The sequence below is a fragment of the Notothenia coriiceps genome, unplaced genomic scaffold (assembly GCF_000735185.1).
Source record: "Notothenia coriiceps isolate Sejong01 unplaced genomic scaffold, NC01 NC01_scaffold00024668, whole genome shotgun sequence".
Lineage (NCBI taxonomy): Eukaryota > Metazoa > Chordata > Actinopteri > Perciformes > Nototheniidae > Notothenia > Notothenia coriiceps.
Window position 1 is genome coordinate 4,982,881 of NW_011357369.1, and position 16,796 is coordinate 4,999,676.

Below are 16,796 nucleotides of genomic sequence, written 5' to 3' on the forward strand. Positions count from 1 at the left end.
ACTGCGCGGGTGATTTTTTCGAGACCCGCGCGGCGCTCCATGTATTGTCACCTGTAACTTGTTTAACGGTCAACGCTCCTATTTATACGTGACGGTATCAAGTAAAGTAAGTACTATATTTGTGTACGGAAATTTGGAAAAGGGGACGGTTATGTTAAATGTACAGGACAGGGGGCATGCGTGGAATTCCTGGGGCCACTGGCTCGCGAGGCTTCGGCGACCGAGGATTCGATACCTTGCGAGACGGGCGAGTAGATGCCAGTACGACTGGAATTTCGCATTAAATTTCTGTAAGGACAAACCCGTCCGTAAACCCATTGGCCACACGAACTAAAATAAGATAAGAATATGATGCAAAATAAATCAAAGTAACACAAAAATAATACAAAAACCACGAAACAAATTGTGCACACAAGTAAATAGTAACATGCTAAGATACTACTACAAAAATAACAAAACGAGTCAGACACTGAAACAGACACTTTTCGCGAAATATTCATTGAGATGAATGAATGTGCGACGTCTTTGGACTTAGTTACACACCATACGAAACTAATAAAATCAGAATCAGATATCTTTACACATAGTTAGAAATAGTAAATTTGGCTTGTTGTGCTAACAAAATTACGAGGGACTAGTTACGATTAGGTTGAGATGAAGAAAGTAGAAGCAGCCAATATACCAGTCCAGGAGCCGTTCTACTAGCCTCGTAGCGAGAAGCGCGAGGTCCGACCTAGTTCTTAGAACCTGCTCTACGTCGCACGCTCTCCTAGACACCTTGTAGGAGTCGCTCGAGGTGCGACGAGGACTTGTGTGCCTAGCCGGCTACTCCAATGCTATCACCTTACCACTCCCCGCTACGATTTGTTATGGCTTAGTAAATGAAGTCTTTGACACCTAAGATGAATTGCTGCATGATGGCAAGTTCATGTAGTTATTACTATTACTGTGTAGGCCTTACCTTCATTTGTGAGAGAATTGAGTTTCATCTTCATGCTATGAGCACAAAGGGTTTCTATGAGACCATTTTCATGGCCTTCATGGACTGATTTGAAGAGAAATGAGTTCATTCTCCATTTTCTCACCACCCCGAAAACTTTACATGAGCCATTTTCATATTGATTCGTCACAAAAGTCCTCATGGACTGGGAGGAAGTATAATTGTATTACCAGAACAAGATTACTTACAAAGCTACGACTTGTTCCGTTGTACTGTGGCCAAAAGTGAAAGGAGCGCCGCCCGGAGAAGAAATCTCTTCTGTGCTTCTTTACTACCTATGTGCTAGCACAAGTTTCGTTATCCTGCGTTACTGACTTTATTATTATTCGTAGGTGCGGTGGCTTTGTGTTTAAGTTTGATTTCCTTGTTCGGACAACCTTTACATTCTTAATCTGTTCATTGTCCATAAGCACAAGTTTTTACATTCTTTAATTTCATGGTTCAGCAGTCTTTTGTATTCATCACCTCATTTCATGACTATGGTCTTTTTACATGATTCATGTCATTGCTTCATAAACATGAGGTGATGAGGGTGGTGACATTATGTAATATACGATCATATCGCGAAAAGACCCTGATAGTTTGACGAAATGTTATATTCCCTCCCAACCCCACCCCCCCTTCATGTTTCTTTCTTCTAGTCGCCCGTACCTAACTATTAAGGACGGGCAGAAGGGTCCACTAACACCTGCTACTCAACCTCCTCTAGGAAGTGCGTCGTGAGAAGTCGGACCTCGTCCCAGGCGGGGACCCAGGAGAGGAGAGGGGAGGGCCGCGCCGTCAGACAGGGAGGGGGTGGGTGGCCTCTTGGAGGGCGGGTCGTTCCGGCTGCAGCACCTCCTTGGGAGGCTGGTTGGTCCCACTTAAAATCTACACGTCGTACTGTTGTGGACCATAGCACAACGATTTGTGTCAACTTGTTAGTCGACTCCGAGGGTCACAGCGGACGACCTTATATTTGGTTTAAGACAAACAAAATATTGCTGACTTGTCTAAATTCGGTTGAGTAATCCCTATCAAAGGTCATGTCAAGTTGCACACTAATAAATTGACACCATCACAATCTCCCCGAACATCACACAGAATGTCAAAGGAAAACTTTTATCCAATACATCACCGAGAAATTTTTTGCACACACACGCAACAAACAGAAATGCTGATGGTCGTTTGTTCCGTCACCGAAGTCAGTCGTCCGAACCTGACCCTCGGCATCCCAGGCGGCCAAAGTTCGGGACTTGGTCTATTTATACTCACACTGACGATAACCCCGTCCAGTCAGATGGAGACCCAGGACGGCACCGACAACCTGTCGCTGTGGGTGACAGGGGCCCGGACATGTTATCGAAGTGCGAGGATCGAGTAGTCTGAGACGCGATGGATCCTGTACGCCAATTTGGTCGTCCGTTGGTGAAAGTGACACAGCGACGCACAGACGTACAACTGTGAAGATAAGATTCCGGAACCTAAGATGTGCACACTAACTGGTGCACACTGCGAGTGTTCCTTTAATACAGCTAATATTGGAAATGAAAATTCAGTGGTTCTGAGGAGAGTGGAAAAAGTTAAATGCATTTAACCACCTTTTGTTAACAACCAAACATAACACACTGTATATGTCTATTCTGACCTGAGATTCCACTGGATAGTACGTGTACGGAAACATGCAGAAATATGTCGTTAGTACACAGGCCACAAGGTCCGCTTGAGGGTTCACGGTCTTTTGGTGTTGGGAAGATAAAAGGAGGTATGGGTTGTAGGAGATTGTTCCCCGACGTTGCCTAACTGATGTCTGACTAGGGCTAAACTTGTGAAGATACTTGCAGTGTCTTCACCGCGATGCCGATAACCGGTTGAGTGGTTAGTCCTTCTCCTCTGTCGGTGCCTGTAACGGGCAAGCTTTCGCGCCCTGCGACATCATGATAGGTCCGGGACTATCTACCCGACAAGAGGTGTATTGAGTCGGTAGTTTCTTTCACAATTTGAAGCTCTCTTTACTCCTTACCCGATTTTAGCGTACTAGACAAACCATAAAACCTTTTGATTTTTCATATTTATACTGGAAAATATATCGCATACCAGGCATGGTGATATAATAGTTATTCGTACTATACGCATGTGAGAATTTGAATAGGGGGCGCAACCCTTTAGTTCCGCAAATTATCGGTCGGTGTCCAGTCTCACTTTTTTGGTCGCTAAGTTGTGTTCCATTTTGTTTATTTCTATTGTTTCTTAGTTTAAAATATATTTGTTTTAAATTTTATGTCATAATAAAACATTTGGTCAGTTTTTATAAGACCTTTGTTAACGTGTAACCACTTTGAGACGGAGTCAATTTGGCGGAAAAGTAACTTGAAATTTAGAAGGTCGCCGAGGACAACTATAGGTCGGCCACGGGGATGTGAGTACCTCGGGTTTGCGGTGGCGGGGAGCCGGGCCGCTCGTGGTTCGTGGGGGAGTTCTTTGAGTCCATTCCAAGTTGGGAAGGACAATTAATGTTTTCGTACGAGAAGCAGTTTCTTTTGTATTTTAGCGAGGTTACGTTCACACCTATAAATTGAATAGTGGCACAATTGTACAGTATTCTTCGAATTCGTTCCACAATTGTAAAAGTTGAAACAGGGTGACGAAAGGTAGTGTGGACTTCCTCCGTACTCGGGAGAACGTCAATTTCTTCCGTGAGACCCTCCATTTACTAATCTCACTCTGACACACGAATACACGAGTGTAACGACTTCGTAAGTTGGGATCGCGCCGACGATGAAGGTAGACTGCGAGTGTCTTCGGTGTAACGCGTTAATCAGACTAAATGCCTTCGAGCAGGTCAACGTTACGAGGCAAAGTCAAACTTGTTCTGTTTGCATCACGACGTCTACTAACAACTACGAACTGTGTTTTCAGATTATGTAAGTGACCTGGTAGGTCTACTGAACTTCGGAGAGGAATTTGGACTGACCTACGTGGACTACCCTTGAATGACCCAAGTCAATTCGCATGATTGAATAATTTAATTTACAAGGGTTTTCGATAGGTGGGTTTTATTTGCCTCTTATAGTTAAACTACACATCTTATCGGTTCACCAACGACTCAGTACAGATTTAAAGTGCAGGGGGACAGTAAAGACTACAATCACCTATATGTCACCCCGTTGTTTCATTAACTATCAGTCGGTGGTTAACCACGTTCAGAAGATGGGTGAATTTTTCTAACTCTCTCCCGGACATTAAAATAGTAGGATTCCCATGTGAGTTATACTCTCTGTCTTACCCCCCTTTGCTGGTCCTTAGTGTAGACATGCCTAAAGTACTTTAATAAACATTTGAAGGAGCCATTTTATTCATGAAACCAGTTGATTTGTTTGTTTTGTTCTAAAGACCAGAGTGTCTGGACATTCGGAGAGGAAATCTCTCGGGAGGAGACAGGAGGTAACAATTGACAATTGACCGTGGACAAACTTTGCGCAATATCATATGTTCTGTGGACAGGTGTTGGAGTTTGTCAGTCGTGAGGTTTGAGGGTGATCCGGTTCTGGTTTTCTCGACAGTTTCTGGTCTTTGTTTTACCATCTGGACGTGGTCCACCTTCTGACCCTTAGACGTTATCCATTCGTCGAACACACTTCTTTAGTTGACACCCTCGTTAGTAATCTTTTACCTTCTGTATGTTCTGGTGACTATTAGAGGGGGAGCTAGACCCCGAGGTGCGTTCTAAGTGGGCACCCCAGTTTACTAGTGTTCTTGCCACTCGTTTTTAGGTCTTTGGTGGCCCTGATCATTTACTGTGGACGTCTCTCGACCCTGTTTCGTTGTTTCGAGGTGGTCCATTGTGTGATGCGCGTCCCTGAGTTAGTAGACGTAACGGTCTGCACAGGGGGGACGACATTCGGTCATGTACAGGGTCCGGGCAGACTTCAAACGATCTCCTCGTAATCACTAGGTCTTCTCCTAACCTCTACAGTATACCAGGTCTACTTTGGTTTATATTGAAAACCATTTTGAGTTGATCTTGAACAAACCTTCTCTTCTTACGACTCAACGTAGGTTTCTTGTGGTATGGGATGGACACTTGTACCCCCACCTCTTGTAGTACGAAACCCCGAACAAAAAGACGTTTTCCCTGGTCCTGCTGAACTGAGGACATCCTCCTTTTCTTACTTTACCCCGGGTACATACGCACTCTAAAACTCACTTTGGAGAAGGGTAGTCGTTCCCGTAACTTCTACTTTGCACCGACCCAGAAAGTCGTAGCCGTTACTAGGGTTTGTGTGGCCGGGCCCCGTTGCTTCCTCACCGAAGCATTTCTTCGTAAAGTTCCAGGACCTCACCCGGATTCGGTCAGAGGTCTAGAGTTGGGGTATTCTTTTTTAGAAACCTCCCCTCAAACTTTGCAGGCACAACCGGGTCGCTCCGTTCGGGGTTAGTGTCAGTGACCGAGATCTCCTTCTAGACGTACCTCTTCCCCGGTTTATGTCCCCGGTTTGTCACACACTTTTGGAACACTTCTGAATCGTCTTTTGCAACTGGAAGACAGTAACCGGGTTGTTTCCGCATTATATTGGTTTCATTAAGCTCTACTTAAAACAATACACTGTTTTATGAATTAAAAAGGTGGTAGTAAACGTTTATTTCAGAAATTTTTAGTCTGTTAGCACTAATAAGATGGCTGTAAAAAAAAAACGAGGTAAAACAGAGAGTATCAACATCTCATGATCGGATTGCCTACTTTTACTGTCCGGGGAGAGTAGAAAAATTCACCCTCTTTGAACGTGTTAACCGGGTGGATTTATGAAAAACGTGGGTGACATATTCAGACACTCATGATATGTTTCACAACAATAAAGATCAGATTCCACATACGGACCACCCAAACGCGGAGAAGGCTTACATAAGATGTGCATCCTCATCTATTTACCTCTCGACCATTTGAGTTGTTACCCCTATCCCCTGGTGTGCCTTGGCAGTCTCAGGGAGGAGGAAGCGTGTGTGTGGCGAATGAGGGTATTCAGCAGGACATTTAAGTTTCCTCAGCATGTATATATGTTCAAATGCAACGGGGGAGGTAACTGAAAGTAACCGTTTGTGGATATTGCATCGACTAACCTGGAAGCACGTCTCCGTGGCAGAGGACGCGCACAGATAGAGAGATTCTCTCCAACACAGGGTGAGATCGCTCCTTTGTGCCACGCCGATCATCGTGTTTTCCTTTTTTGTGGATTATAGCCTAAATAGGCCTACAAACATTTCTGTTTTTTGCTGCCGGTGGGCGCAGGAGCCAGGGCCGTTTCTAGCTTTTTGGGGGCCCCATGCAAGATGCTGTTTGGGGGGCCTAGTTTTTACAGTTTTTTAACTACAATGGGGGGATTCCGAAGCCTTTAAGAGGATCTGTGGAGACGCATAAATCTGTTACACTTTAAGAGGAAAACAGGCTGATTTCACGAAAACCAAGCAATTGGAACTTACAAAAAATGATATTAAAAAGGTAAACAATAAGGCTCCTCTATGTCAATAAATGCAAGAGATGCAGCATTTTCTCAACAATGTGACAGCCCAAACATGATTTGGACTTTTTCCCTACAAACACAAGCCACAGCTTTGTTATCATTGCAGTTTAGTTGTGTTTATATCCTACATTTGATTTTTAAGCATATAATGCTTCACCGAATACAGGAGGGGGCTTGGCTGTCTACAAATAAAGACGGCTAATTTGAATTCTACTCAAATATATTGAGGCTGAACCTGAACTTTCAGCTAGTGGCCGCGGGGGCCCTATGCATCTGCACAGTCCGCCTATAGGAAGAAACGGCACTGGCAGGAGCAACAGCCTTTTTTTCAATGAACTATCGTGGCCTGAATTAGGCAGTAAAGACAATTTCGGTATATCGCCGAGCTGACTTTTTGTTTGTGTTTTGCTTGGCAGGAAAACTGTGAATATAATTGAATAATGTATAAAACCTGTCTTTGTTTATTTTGTGAATGTGTGGATGTAGACAGAAGTAAATACACTTCCGTGGGGACTATACACAGCAAATTTTTGATAGTTGATCGTTACACAGTGATGACTTACAGTGGAAGCGCTGAGAGAAAGAGCAGCAAGAGCAGAGTAACCTTCCAGGAAAGTCACCCACATCTTCTCCTCCACAAACCTGCATAAACAAGGACATGGTCAATGCAGTCTCAGCGTCTGAAGGTGATGCGTGTCTGTCTGTGTCGGGATGTAAGTCTCACCTGATGAGGATGACGTCCCCAAAGTTAGTAAACTTATCCAGCAGCTCGTCTATGAGCTCATCGCTGAAGTAATCGTCGGGGCCGGAGGCGCAGAGTGACACCAGGATGGTCCCGTCTGGGGGCCCCTGCAGGGCGATGACCTCTTTGTAGACCTGGTGCCGCGCCTCGGGGTCCACCTCCAGGATGTCCACGTCTATGATCGACACCACGGGCCTAAAGAAGGACAGGAGGATAGTGATGTTTAATTAAAGAGTTAATCACACTTCAGAGGATATGTGATTAGTTGGTTCCACTTTACACGACTAGATGTGACATAAGAAGGAAATGCAGAAAATGATATTGCTAAAGGTGAAACGGTTATACACAGTCAGGTCCATAAATATGTGGACATTGACACCATTTTCATAATTTTGGCTCTGTACCCCACTACAATTAACTTGAAATTAAACACTCAATATGCGCCAACTTTCAGCTTTAATTTGAGGGTATTTACATCCAAATATTTATGGACCTGACTGTATATGTATTTTACCTGTGGTCTGAGGTCTTAAGTTCAGCCCTGTTGTAGAACTTCAGCGTCCCAGGGTTCCAGGGGTTGTCCGGATCGTCCTCGTTCTCCCCAGACGGAGTACTGGCTCCTACTACATTCATCTCCTCAGCTGCAAAACACACACAAATTTAAAACTATGACTAAAACATATTTTTAACAGTGTTGAAATGTTGTCATGAGTTCTGAAATAGAAGGGTACGTATGGGCTCAGAACAGTCTCAAAATACACACATGCACACAGAAGGATTGAAACTTGTATTTCATGATCCGCAAAAGGATCCACACTTGTGTTTTTCAATGCACACACAAATGTGTTCCGTTTCATATACATGTAAATAAAATCCAAATACAGAACAAAGTTGTACATATGTATTTTTGATCCTCACATATTTGTTTTCCGTTTAAAACCTCTGAACCTTCAAACACAAACCGCTTTCTGTGCATGGATCGCTGTGCATTCGTGTGTGGGTTTTTTGAGACTCCCCTGATAGTCAGCCGATTCGTACTTGTAATTTTTTCTATCTATAGCCAATCAGATGTCTCCTCAATTCTAAGCCAATCACATGAGCGCGCACAGGACACCTCCACTCTCAGTACATTGCCACTTTCCGAACAGGAAATGCACGCAAATGCAAGCCTTTATATTATTAAGGTACAGCGCCACTTTCCGAACCATTGATGAATATAAATATGTGTGTACACAAAAACGGCAGGCAAAACCGTTTTAAATGTGTGTTTCCTGTATGGCGAATACAGCTGCTTTATGTATGTCTGTATGAAGTTGTTGTGAGTGTGGAGGGAGAAGCTACAGGTTAGCTTAGCCTAATCGATCAGTGCACTACGAAGCCAGTGCTAGACAGTGAACTGTCAACGGGGGGAGCCCCGCCGGTCATTATCGGCCGATATTCACTGTAAATAGTTTGATCGGTGCTCTCTATAAAGGCCGATCAGGAGAGCTGGATCTGATCGATATGGACATAAACGCGAGTGAAGTATAACCGGACGCGAGAGAGAGATCAGATCAGCTGCTGAGTCTGACGGAGACACGCAGCTCTGCATGATCACCTGAAGCTCCGCCCTCTGTTTAGCGAGCTGACCGGACTGCGCAAAATGCGTATATGAAGCGTCATGAACGCAATAAATCATACTCTCGAGGGGGCGCGCTCATGTGATTGGCTTAGAATGAAGGAGACATCTGATTGGCTATAGATAGAATAAATTAAAAGTACGAATCGGCTGACCGTCAGGGGAGTCTCAAAAAACCCACACACGAATGCACAGCGATCCGTGCACAGAGAGCGGGTTGTGTTTGCAGGTTCAGAGGATTAAACGAAAAACAAATATGTGAGGATCAAAAACACATATGTACAACTTTTGGATTTCATTTACATGTATATGAAACGGAACACATTTGTGTGTGCATTGAAAAACACAAGTGTGAATCCTTTTGCAGGCTATAGATGAGAGAAATTACAAGTACGAATCGGGTGAGCGTCAGGGGAGTCTCAAAAAACCCACACACGAATGCAGAGCGGTCCATGCACAGAAAGCGGTTTGTGTTTGCAGGTTCAGGGGATTTAAACGGAAAACAAATATGTGTGGATCAAAAATACATATGTAAAACTTTTTTCTGTGTTTGGATTTTATTTACATGTATATGAAACGGAACACATTTGTGTGTGCATTGAAAAACACAAGTGTGGATCCTTTTGCGGATCATGAAATACAAGTTTGAATCCTTCTGTGTGCATGTGAGTATTACGAGACTGTTCTGAGCCCATAGGTACGAGATTATTTAGAAATATCTGAAGAGGCTCTGCACCTGTTTTGTCAAAGTTCCACTTCCTCCTCTTCCAGAGAATGCGGTCGGTCCAGGCCGGTGTGCGGCACTTCTCACTGGTGTCATAGTCTTCTGAGAAGAGGTCATACTTATAGGTGGGAGCAAAATCTAACTTGCCCTCGATAAAACCACGGAAAACCTGTGGAAAGGACAATCATTGATCAAGTAAGGGGTGGGAATTAATAAGTATTTGCTTCCTCCTACTTCCTTTCGGACACATATGATTTATTATTATTTATTATGTATTTTAACAATACGGTATTCTGTTTTTCACATTTGTTATATTTATTTTTTTTAATCTGTTCGAAATAAAGATTGAAATGAAATGAAGACATTTCTGTATTAGTATGTGTAATGCTCAATTCCGTGGTACAAACGTTTCTGTTCTGAGGAAATGAAAGTTATTAGTGATGTGAGCATGCAGGTGAACAGTAGGTCATACCAAACCAGCATTTTTCTGGTCAAACAACTGATCCCCAGCTGTCAAGGCATCCCAGTTCTGCTGTTTGATGAGCTCTTTCACTTCCTCATTGGGCAGGCCGATTCGATAGTTGAAGTCTCCGCACCAGAAAACGTAGTCATGCGAGTACAGCAGACGACCCTGGCAAAACGAGACGGATGCGGTTTAGTAATGTTACGAGAAAATGTACTTTTAAATCACTTGTTGACAGGAAAATTACCATGGGGAAAGTCAGCCTGCGCGTGATCTCATTGTAGTCGTCATTTCTCTCCTTGACCTGTGACTGGCCAGCAGCAAAGTGGGAGCAGACGACGCAGATGCTGGTGGTGTGGAAGAGCATGCGGATGGCCACACCTCCTTTATTCCCTGTAGCCCCGCCCATCCCAGTTTTTACAGTATCCACAGCAACATCCCTGGAAGAAATATTGAATGATGAGGTTATATCTGTTCCTAGAACTGGGATTTTCTCTCATGAGAGTGTATACAGTTCTTACCTGATGTAGGGTGCGTGCTGTGGGCGGATGAAAACAAACAGACAGACTCCCACCAGCTGCTCTGAAGCCAGCAACACATACTTGTGGTCCCGTGATAAGTTTTTTTGTAGCTCAGCTGCCCAGAGTTTCTGGTTTGTAGTGCTAAGACAAAAAAAAAAAAAAATGTATATTGCAGAAACCACAGAAAGACAAGGCAAAAACATAGTGTGGGTAAGGTGCTGTTTACACGAGAACGCAAACGGCTGTATCCGCTACTTTTCTCTTTCGTATAGGACGTTCGTTCACACGAGGCCGTAACGGAAACGCGGAAAAGGACCCCTAAAACGATAACGGGTCCCAAGGTGGATCGATCTGCAGACGGAACGCTCTGGGGGGGCAAACGGCTCAGTGTGTACACCCTATACGATCATTTCCTGATAACAATGAAGCCATAGCCCCACCTCTCCCCACCTCTGCTGCTCACTGCTGTAGCATGGTCAGTAGCTACTGCTATTGCTACTGCTAGTTCTACTGCTACTGACCATGCTACAGATGTTAGTGCAAAATCTACAGCTCCTCTACCACAACCATCATCAACAAGTGGACATGTCAGTATATCGGCCGATATTCACTCTTAGTAGTTTGATCGGTGCTCTCTATAAAGGCCGATCAGGAGAGCTGGATCTGATCGATATGGACATAAACGCGAGTGAAGTGTAACCGGACGCGAGAGAGAGATCAGATCAGCTGCTGAGTCTGACGGGGACACGCAGCTCTACATGATCACCTGAAGCTCGGCCCTCTGTTTAGCGAGCTGACCGGACATTGCAAAATGCGTATATGCAGTGTCATGAATGCAAGAAATCTACCCTCGTGAGGGCGCGCTCATGTGATTGGCTTAGAATGAAGGAGACATCTGATTGGCTATAGATAGAAAAAATTACAAGTACGAATCGGGTGAGCGTCAGGGGAGTCTCAAAAAACCCACACACGAATGCACAGCGATCCNGAGAAGCCAAAGGGTCGCCGGTTCAAGTCCTGCATCGGACCAAAAAGGTGGAGTGTATTTGGAGAGTAAGCTGGAGAGGTCCCCAGCCAGCCTCCTGGGCAACCTGCAGAGGTGTCTCCGAGCCCCCAGGAACCTGGAACAGGTTTAAGCCCCTTGGCTCTGCCTGCCCTTCATTAGTGCCTGTCTTTAGGTGGTGTTGTGTATATCGTGTGGTTGTTCATAAACGCAATACAAACTTCCCCTCAGGGGTTACTCCAAAGTTGATCTTGAATGTAAATCATTAACTTTACACTACATCAACGGTATACAGATAATATTACATCGAATACATCACTTTTATCAGACTTTCCACTGTGGACTACTAACCCCGAGTGGAAGAAGCTCACATGACAGGCTAGTAAAACGAAACCCCTCCTAGTATCTTTATGAGTCCTGCAGCTATCACATGAGGGGTTTCTGAGCACAGATATGATGACCTCACTCCGACGTTCAGTAACCACTCCTGAAGATAGACCCTTAAAATTAACTCTCATCTAAAATGATGACTGTAGATGTTACTGTTTCATTTCCTGAATGAACCTTTTAGACAGATGATGGAATGATCTCCTGGTGTAATAAAAAAACACTAAATAGACACTGATGTGATTATGGATCATTACTGGATGTTGGCTTGCTGTGTGACTAATCTCTCGGTGTGTCCTGTCTCTAAGGAACTGCAGGAGAGGATGTACAGTGTGAACCTGTCAGTCCTGGCTTCTTTTCAGAGCATGGTGTGAATTGCCACGGACTGGGACAACGAAGGCTGTGTTTGTTAATTGTTATTACTACAACAGGAGGGCTCTTCCTGCCCTGCACATGAAATGACCCACTTTTGTTTTCTGTAATATGCTCCAATGGAAGTTGTGATTTGTGGCTTTATTGTATAATGCGTGATGGACCCATCTTTCCCATCCAAGAGATTCAAACATTGCCAAATCATCCAAGTTTTAATTTGATTGTGGTCACAAACATAACTCTAAATAGACCCTTTTTCCATTTTAATATTGATTGTGACCAAATCACAAATCAATATTATATGATTTTTATATCACAAATATTAAAATTGATATTCATTTCCTTCTCTGTACTTTAACATCAATTATAAAGTATGAAGTACCAGTGTTCCAATGTTTTTAGGCAAGCGTGTGGTCAGGTTGCTTCCAAACATCTTGAGACAACCGCAGATCTTTTGTGGTATAGGCTTCCTCAAAATCCCTCTGTTCTCTTCATGTAGTCCCAGACAGACTCGATGATTGTGAGATCTAGGGCTCTGTGGAGGCCATACCACCACCTTCCGGGACCTTTTTGTTCTTCTTCATGCTGAAGATAGTTCGTTAATGACATTGGCGTATGGTTTTGGGTCCGTTGTCCTGCCTGCAGAATACATTTTCGCCAGCCCTTTTGTGAACAAACTGCCTTCTTCTGTTGGACAATTATTTCAACTCAGTCGAAAGCACAACATGCCATTGATCTAACATCACAGTTCCTATGGTTTTTCAGCATAATTTGAGGTCGCTTGGCCTGTTTCCATGTCGGAGGTATGATCTTTTTGCTATCTTCCACCAACCTCACCCTTGGTAGACTAGAGTTTGGAATGTTCCTCACGCCTAGTTGTAAGCCTCTTATCATAGCTGTTCAGTGAAATGACTGTGTTTCACTGGGCTGCAGCCCAACAAAGAACCGAAACGCGAGTCGTATCCGCTACAGTTTCTCTCTCTTATAGGCGGTTTCGGCCACACGAGGCCGCGACAGGGAAACGGCAGATAAACGATACGGGTCCAAGGGTGGGGTAGATCTGTGGACGGAACCTCTCTGGTGGCCAAACGGCTCCCGTGTGGTAAAACGCCACTGCCTATATCGATCATTTCCCTGACAACGACTAAGCCATAGCCCCACCTCTCCCAACCTCTGGCTGCTCACTGCTGCTAACATGGTCAGACAGTGTACTACATGTTGCTAAATCCGCCGCGGGGCATAAACAGAAGGGCAACCATGGCAACCATGCTCGGGGTGTCTTCTTCGCTGCTTTTGGTGTATTTTGTGGCAGAAGTACAGCGCCACTTACAGGCCCGGCATATGTACTACAGCGTCTCCAGCGCTTTCGAGCGGTCTCGTGTGAACGGAAGACTTTTTTGATATCGTATTCGGTTCGTTTGCGTTTCGTATGCGTGTAAATGGGGTCTCAGAGGGACCATTAACAATGTAATATGTTCAAATATAAGGATGTTACAAAATCCTAATGAGTAATAACCTGAATAAATCATGGCCACATTTGAACTCCCATATCCTTTTTAATGCAAGTCATGCATTTCATTTATAATTTTTTTAAGTAAAAACAGCATTAGTGTTATGAATACTAGCCACAAAGCAGACAGGTCAGTTATCTGAGGCTACATCATTGCATACATACCTCGCACTGACAATGTTTCCAGCATTCAGTTCAACCATTTCCTCAAAGCCTATGGCAAAGATATCTGGGGGGTTGGCTTTGCTGTCTGTAAAGAGAAGAAACACAAAATGTTCAACATCCTGTCTGGTAAAGAAAATGATGATCATATATAATTGTATGAAGATTGTGTGAGCAATATAGTGCTTTAATCAAAATAAGTCATACCTATTGTTCACAAGCAAATGCAAATACTGAAGTAAATATACTGTATAAACAGAGATATGTCTTAATCAGTCTCTTCATGGAGTCTTGCCAGTTAACTAAGACCACATAATAAACAAGATACTGTATAGCATTTGAGGTATTTAGCAAACAGATAAGAGAGTGGTATCTTTCTTCTCATCAAAATCCTTTCAAGAATGCAAATACCAGTATTACCCAAAACGTCAAGCTATTTCTTACACCTAATAAATAAGAGCAACCCTATCAAACACCATGTCCAGACAGTAAATTCATCCCCAGTGAGTATGTTTTATTAAACCACAGACATACCCTGGAAATCAGGATGGCCTGCTTTCTTTGGAGCATCCAACAGCCAGTCGTTGAGCGTCTGGTTTCGGAAAGCAATGCTGCGAAACTGTTTACCCCCGTTAACATTCCAGGTGCCGACACACACGCGGATCTGCTTGGGCTTCGTGTATTTATGGTAGTTCTGACACATTCCCAGCAGTACTCTTGGAGAGGCTTTAGAGGGGAGGAGAGCCGGATTAGAGTGTAAAATGTTTGAGTGTTTGGCATGCAGGAAGGGTGGCATACAGGAAACAAAACAATAACAGGAAGAAAATAATCAATGGGAGAACATCAAAATACAACAGAGGAACACTGATGCAAAACATGGGGGATGGGAACATCCAAATAATCAACGTTGGTAATGGTTCCCTTGTTTCAAAATCTTTACACTCAATAATGTGGAAATGTCCTTTTTCAGCATTCTCTTACTTTTAAACACCATTTCAAAAGCCTGGTTGTTTGCATCAGACAGAGGGTAACCGCTACCAACATTGGGTTTTAAATAAAAGAACAATAACGAACACAAAAAAAACGACGACTGTGATGAGATGAAAACATCCATTCACTGGGGGCAGTCTGCCAGTTACTATACCTGATTGCAAGATGGGCTCAGTGACTAATATTGTGAGCAATGAGGAGAGAAGGGAGAGAAGGGCGGGTTAACCAGTGCTTTAACGGATCATTCTAGCAGTCGGTCAGCTTTAATCTAACTGGGACAGATAGCTGACACATGGAGATTACACTCGACGCAGCGCACGCAAACCCTGCTATTAGTAAGCTTCTGGCTAACAGGGATACAACAGAGACAGGTCAAAACTCGTGAAAATAAGCAAACAATTCCTCCCTGATAGAGCAGAAAAGACACATTTTCTCAGCATTAGAGAATATGAAAGCAACATTAGTTATGTCAGGGTATACAGGACTGTCTCAGAAAATTAGAATATTGTGATAAAGTTCTTTATTTTCTGTAATGCAATTAAAAAAAATCACAATATTCTAATTTTCTGAGACAGTCCTGTATACCCTGACATAACTAATGTTGCTTTCATANAAGTAAAAGCGATTAACTAAAAAGTGAAAATATGAATTCTTGGGGCGTCCTGTGGGACATTCGCATCAAAACCGGGTACTTTTTAGAATTCTGTGGTCCGAGGTTGTTGGTTACGTATTTTTCCTTTTTCATAGTATTATATTTCCATTATATTTGTTATTCCTAACAACGTTTTGGAGTTACATCAGAAGATTTTTGTCATAAGATAATATTACGAGACCAACGTACTATAAAGAGGCATGTTTCACGTTAATATTTTCGGATTTGCCCCCCCCCCCCAAAAAAAAAAAATGGGGGGGAAATTTAATATTCTACCTAGACGTTTACGTAAGCCTAATAAATCGAGTCGTAAGAGTATAGATCCAATTGTACCCTAGTAATTTTTGGAAACAAAGCTTGTGGAGACAGGACTATACGACGAGATTGTGCCCGTCTGGTGACCTCACGAGTTCAACGGTTTGTCGGGTAAACGAGACTACCAAGATAAAAGCAAGTTCGGACTGGAATCCCTCCAGAGTTGTGTATACTGTGTACTAATTAAATAAGATCTGATGTACACACTGCAATGTGAGTCAAGACAAATTAATTATTAGAGAGACATATATATTTTCCGTAATTAAACGGCATTTTCCAAGGTATTACATTTTGTAGCTTGTTTTCAATAAGTATATAAATTGTCCAAAGAGGTTGTATTCTACAGTCTGCCTGAATGTAATCATTGCGTAGGTGTGTAGTGTGATTCTGTGTAGTTTATTTATGGCATCCCGTTGGATTTGACGTCATCTGAACAGGACATCGCACGCTCACTGCTTGATAGCGCGCGAAGCTCCGTTTACGCCGGTTGCTAAGCAACATCGTTATGGGGAAATGCAAGTCTGCGTCCAAATGGTTGGAAGATAAGGAGGAAGGACAATCAATACTGTATATAGTCAATGTGAGGTAAAGTGTGTCGCCAAGGTAACCGGTTAAAACTCCAAGTGGCGATGAGGTCTTAAAATGTATGGAAAGTGTCTTAAAAAAGGTCTTAAAAGGTTTTACATTTGACTTCAGGATTCCTGCATATACCCTGACATAACTAATGCTGCTTTCATATTCTCTAATGCTGAGAAAATGTGTCTTTTCTGCTCTTATCAGGGAGGAATTGTTTGCTTATTTTCACGAGTTTTGACCTGTCTCTGTTGTATCCCTGTTAG

At 43.3% G+C, this 16,796-nt stretch overlaps 1 protein-coding gene across 8 annotated transcripts in view; it reads right to left on the reverse strand.

The window, feature by feature from the left end:
• Positions 1-6,944: 6,944 nt before the first annotated feature.
• synj1 (synaptojanin 1) overlaps positions 6,945-16,796 on the reverse strand; it is a 24,180-nt gene continuing 14,328 nt past the window's right edge. For 6 of the 8 annotated variants that reach the window (XM_010783027.1, XM_010783023.1, XM_010783030.1 and 3 more), the window contains 10 exons: positions 15,145-15,168; positions 14,535-14,726; positions 14,004-14,088; positions 10,567-10,707; positions 10,293-10,485; positions 10,055-10,213; positions 9,595-9,751; positions 7,755-7,881; positions 7,223-7,435; positions 6,945-7,140 (listed from right to left, as the gene is read on the reverse strand). In XM_010783027.1, the coding sequence (XP_010781329.1) occupies positions 6,960-7,140; positions 7,223-7,435; positions 7,755-7,881; positions 9,595-9,751; positions 10,055-10,213; positions 10,293-10,485; positions 10,567-10,707; positions 14,004-14,088; positions 14,535-14,726; positions 15,145-15,168 (1,472 nt within the window). In that variant the 3' untranslated portion in view covers positions 6,945-6,959. The remainder of the gene's footprint in view (positions 7,141-7,222; positions 7,436-7,754; positions 7,882-9,594; positions 9,752-10,054; positions 10,214-10,292; positions 10,486-10,566; positions 10,708-14,003; positions 14,089-14,534; positions 14,727-15,144; positions 15,169-16,796) is intronic. The other 2 variants (XM_010783028.1, XM_010783031.1) reach the window with 1 other exon arrangement.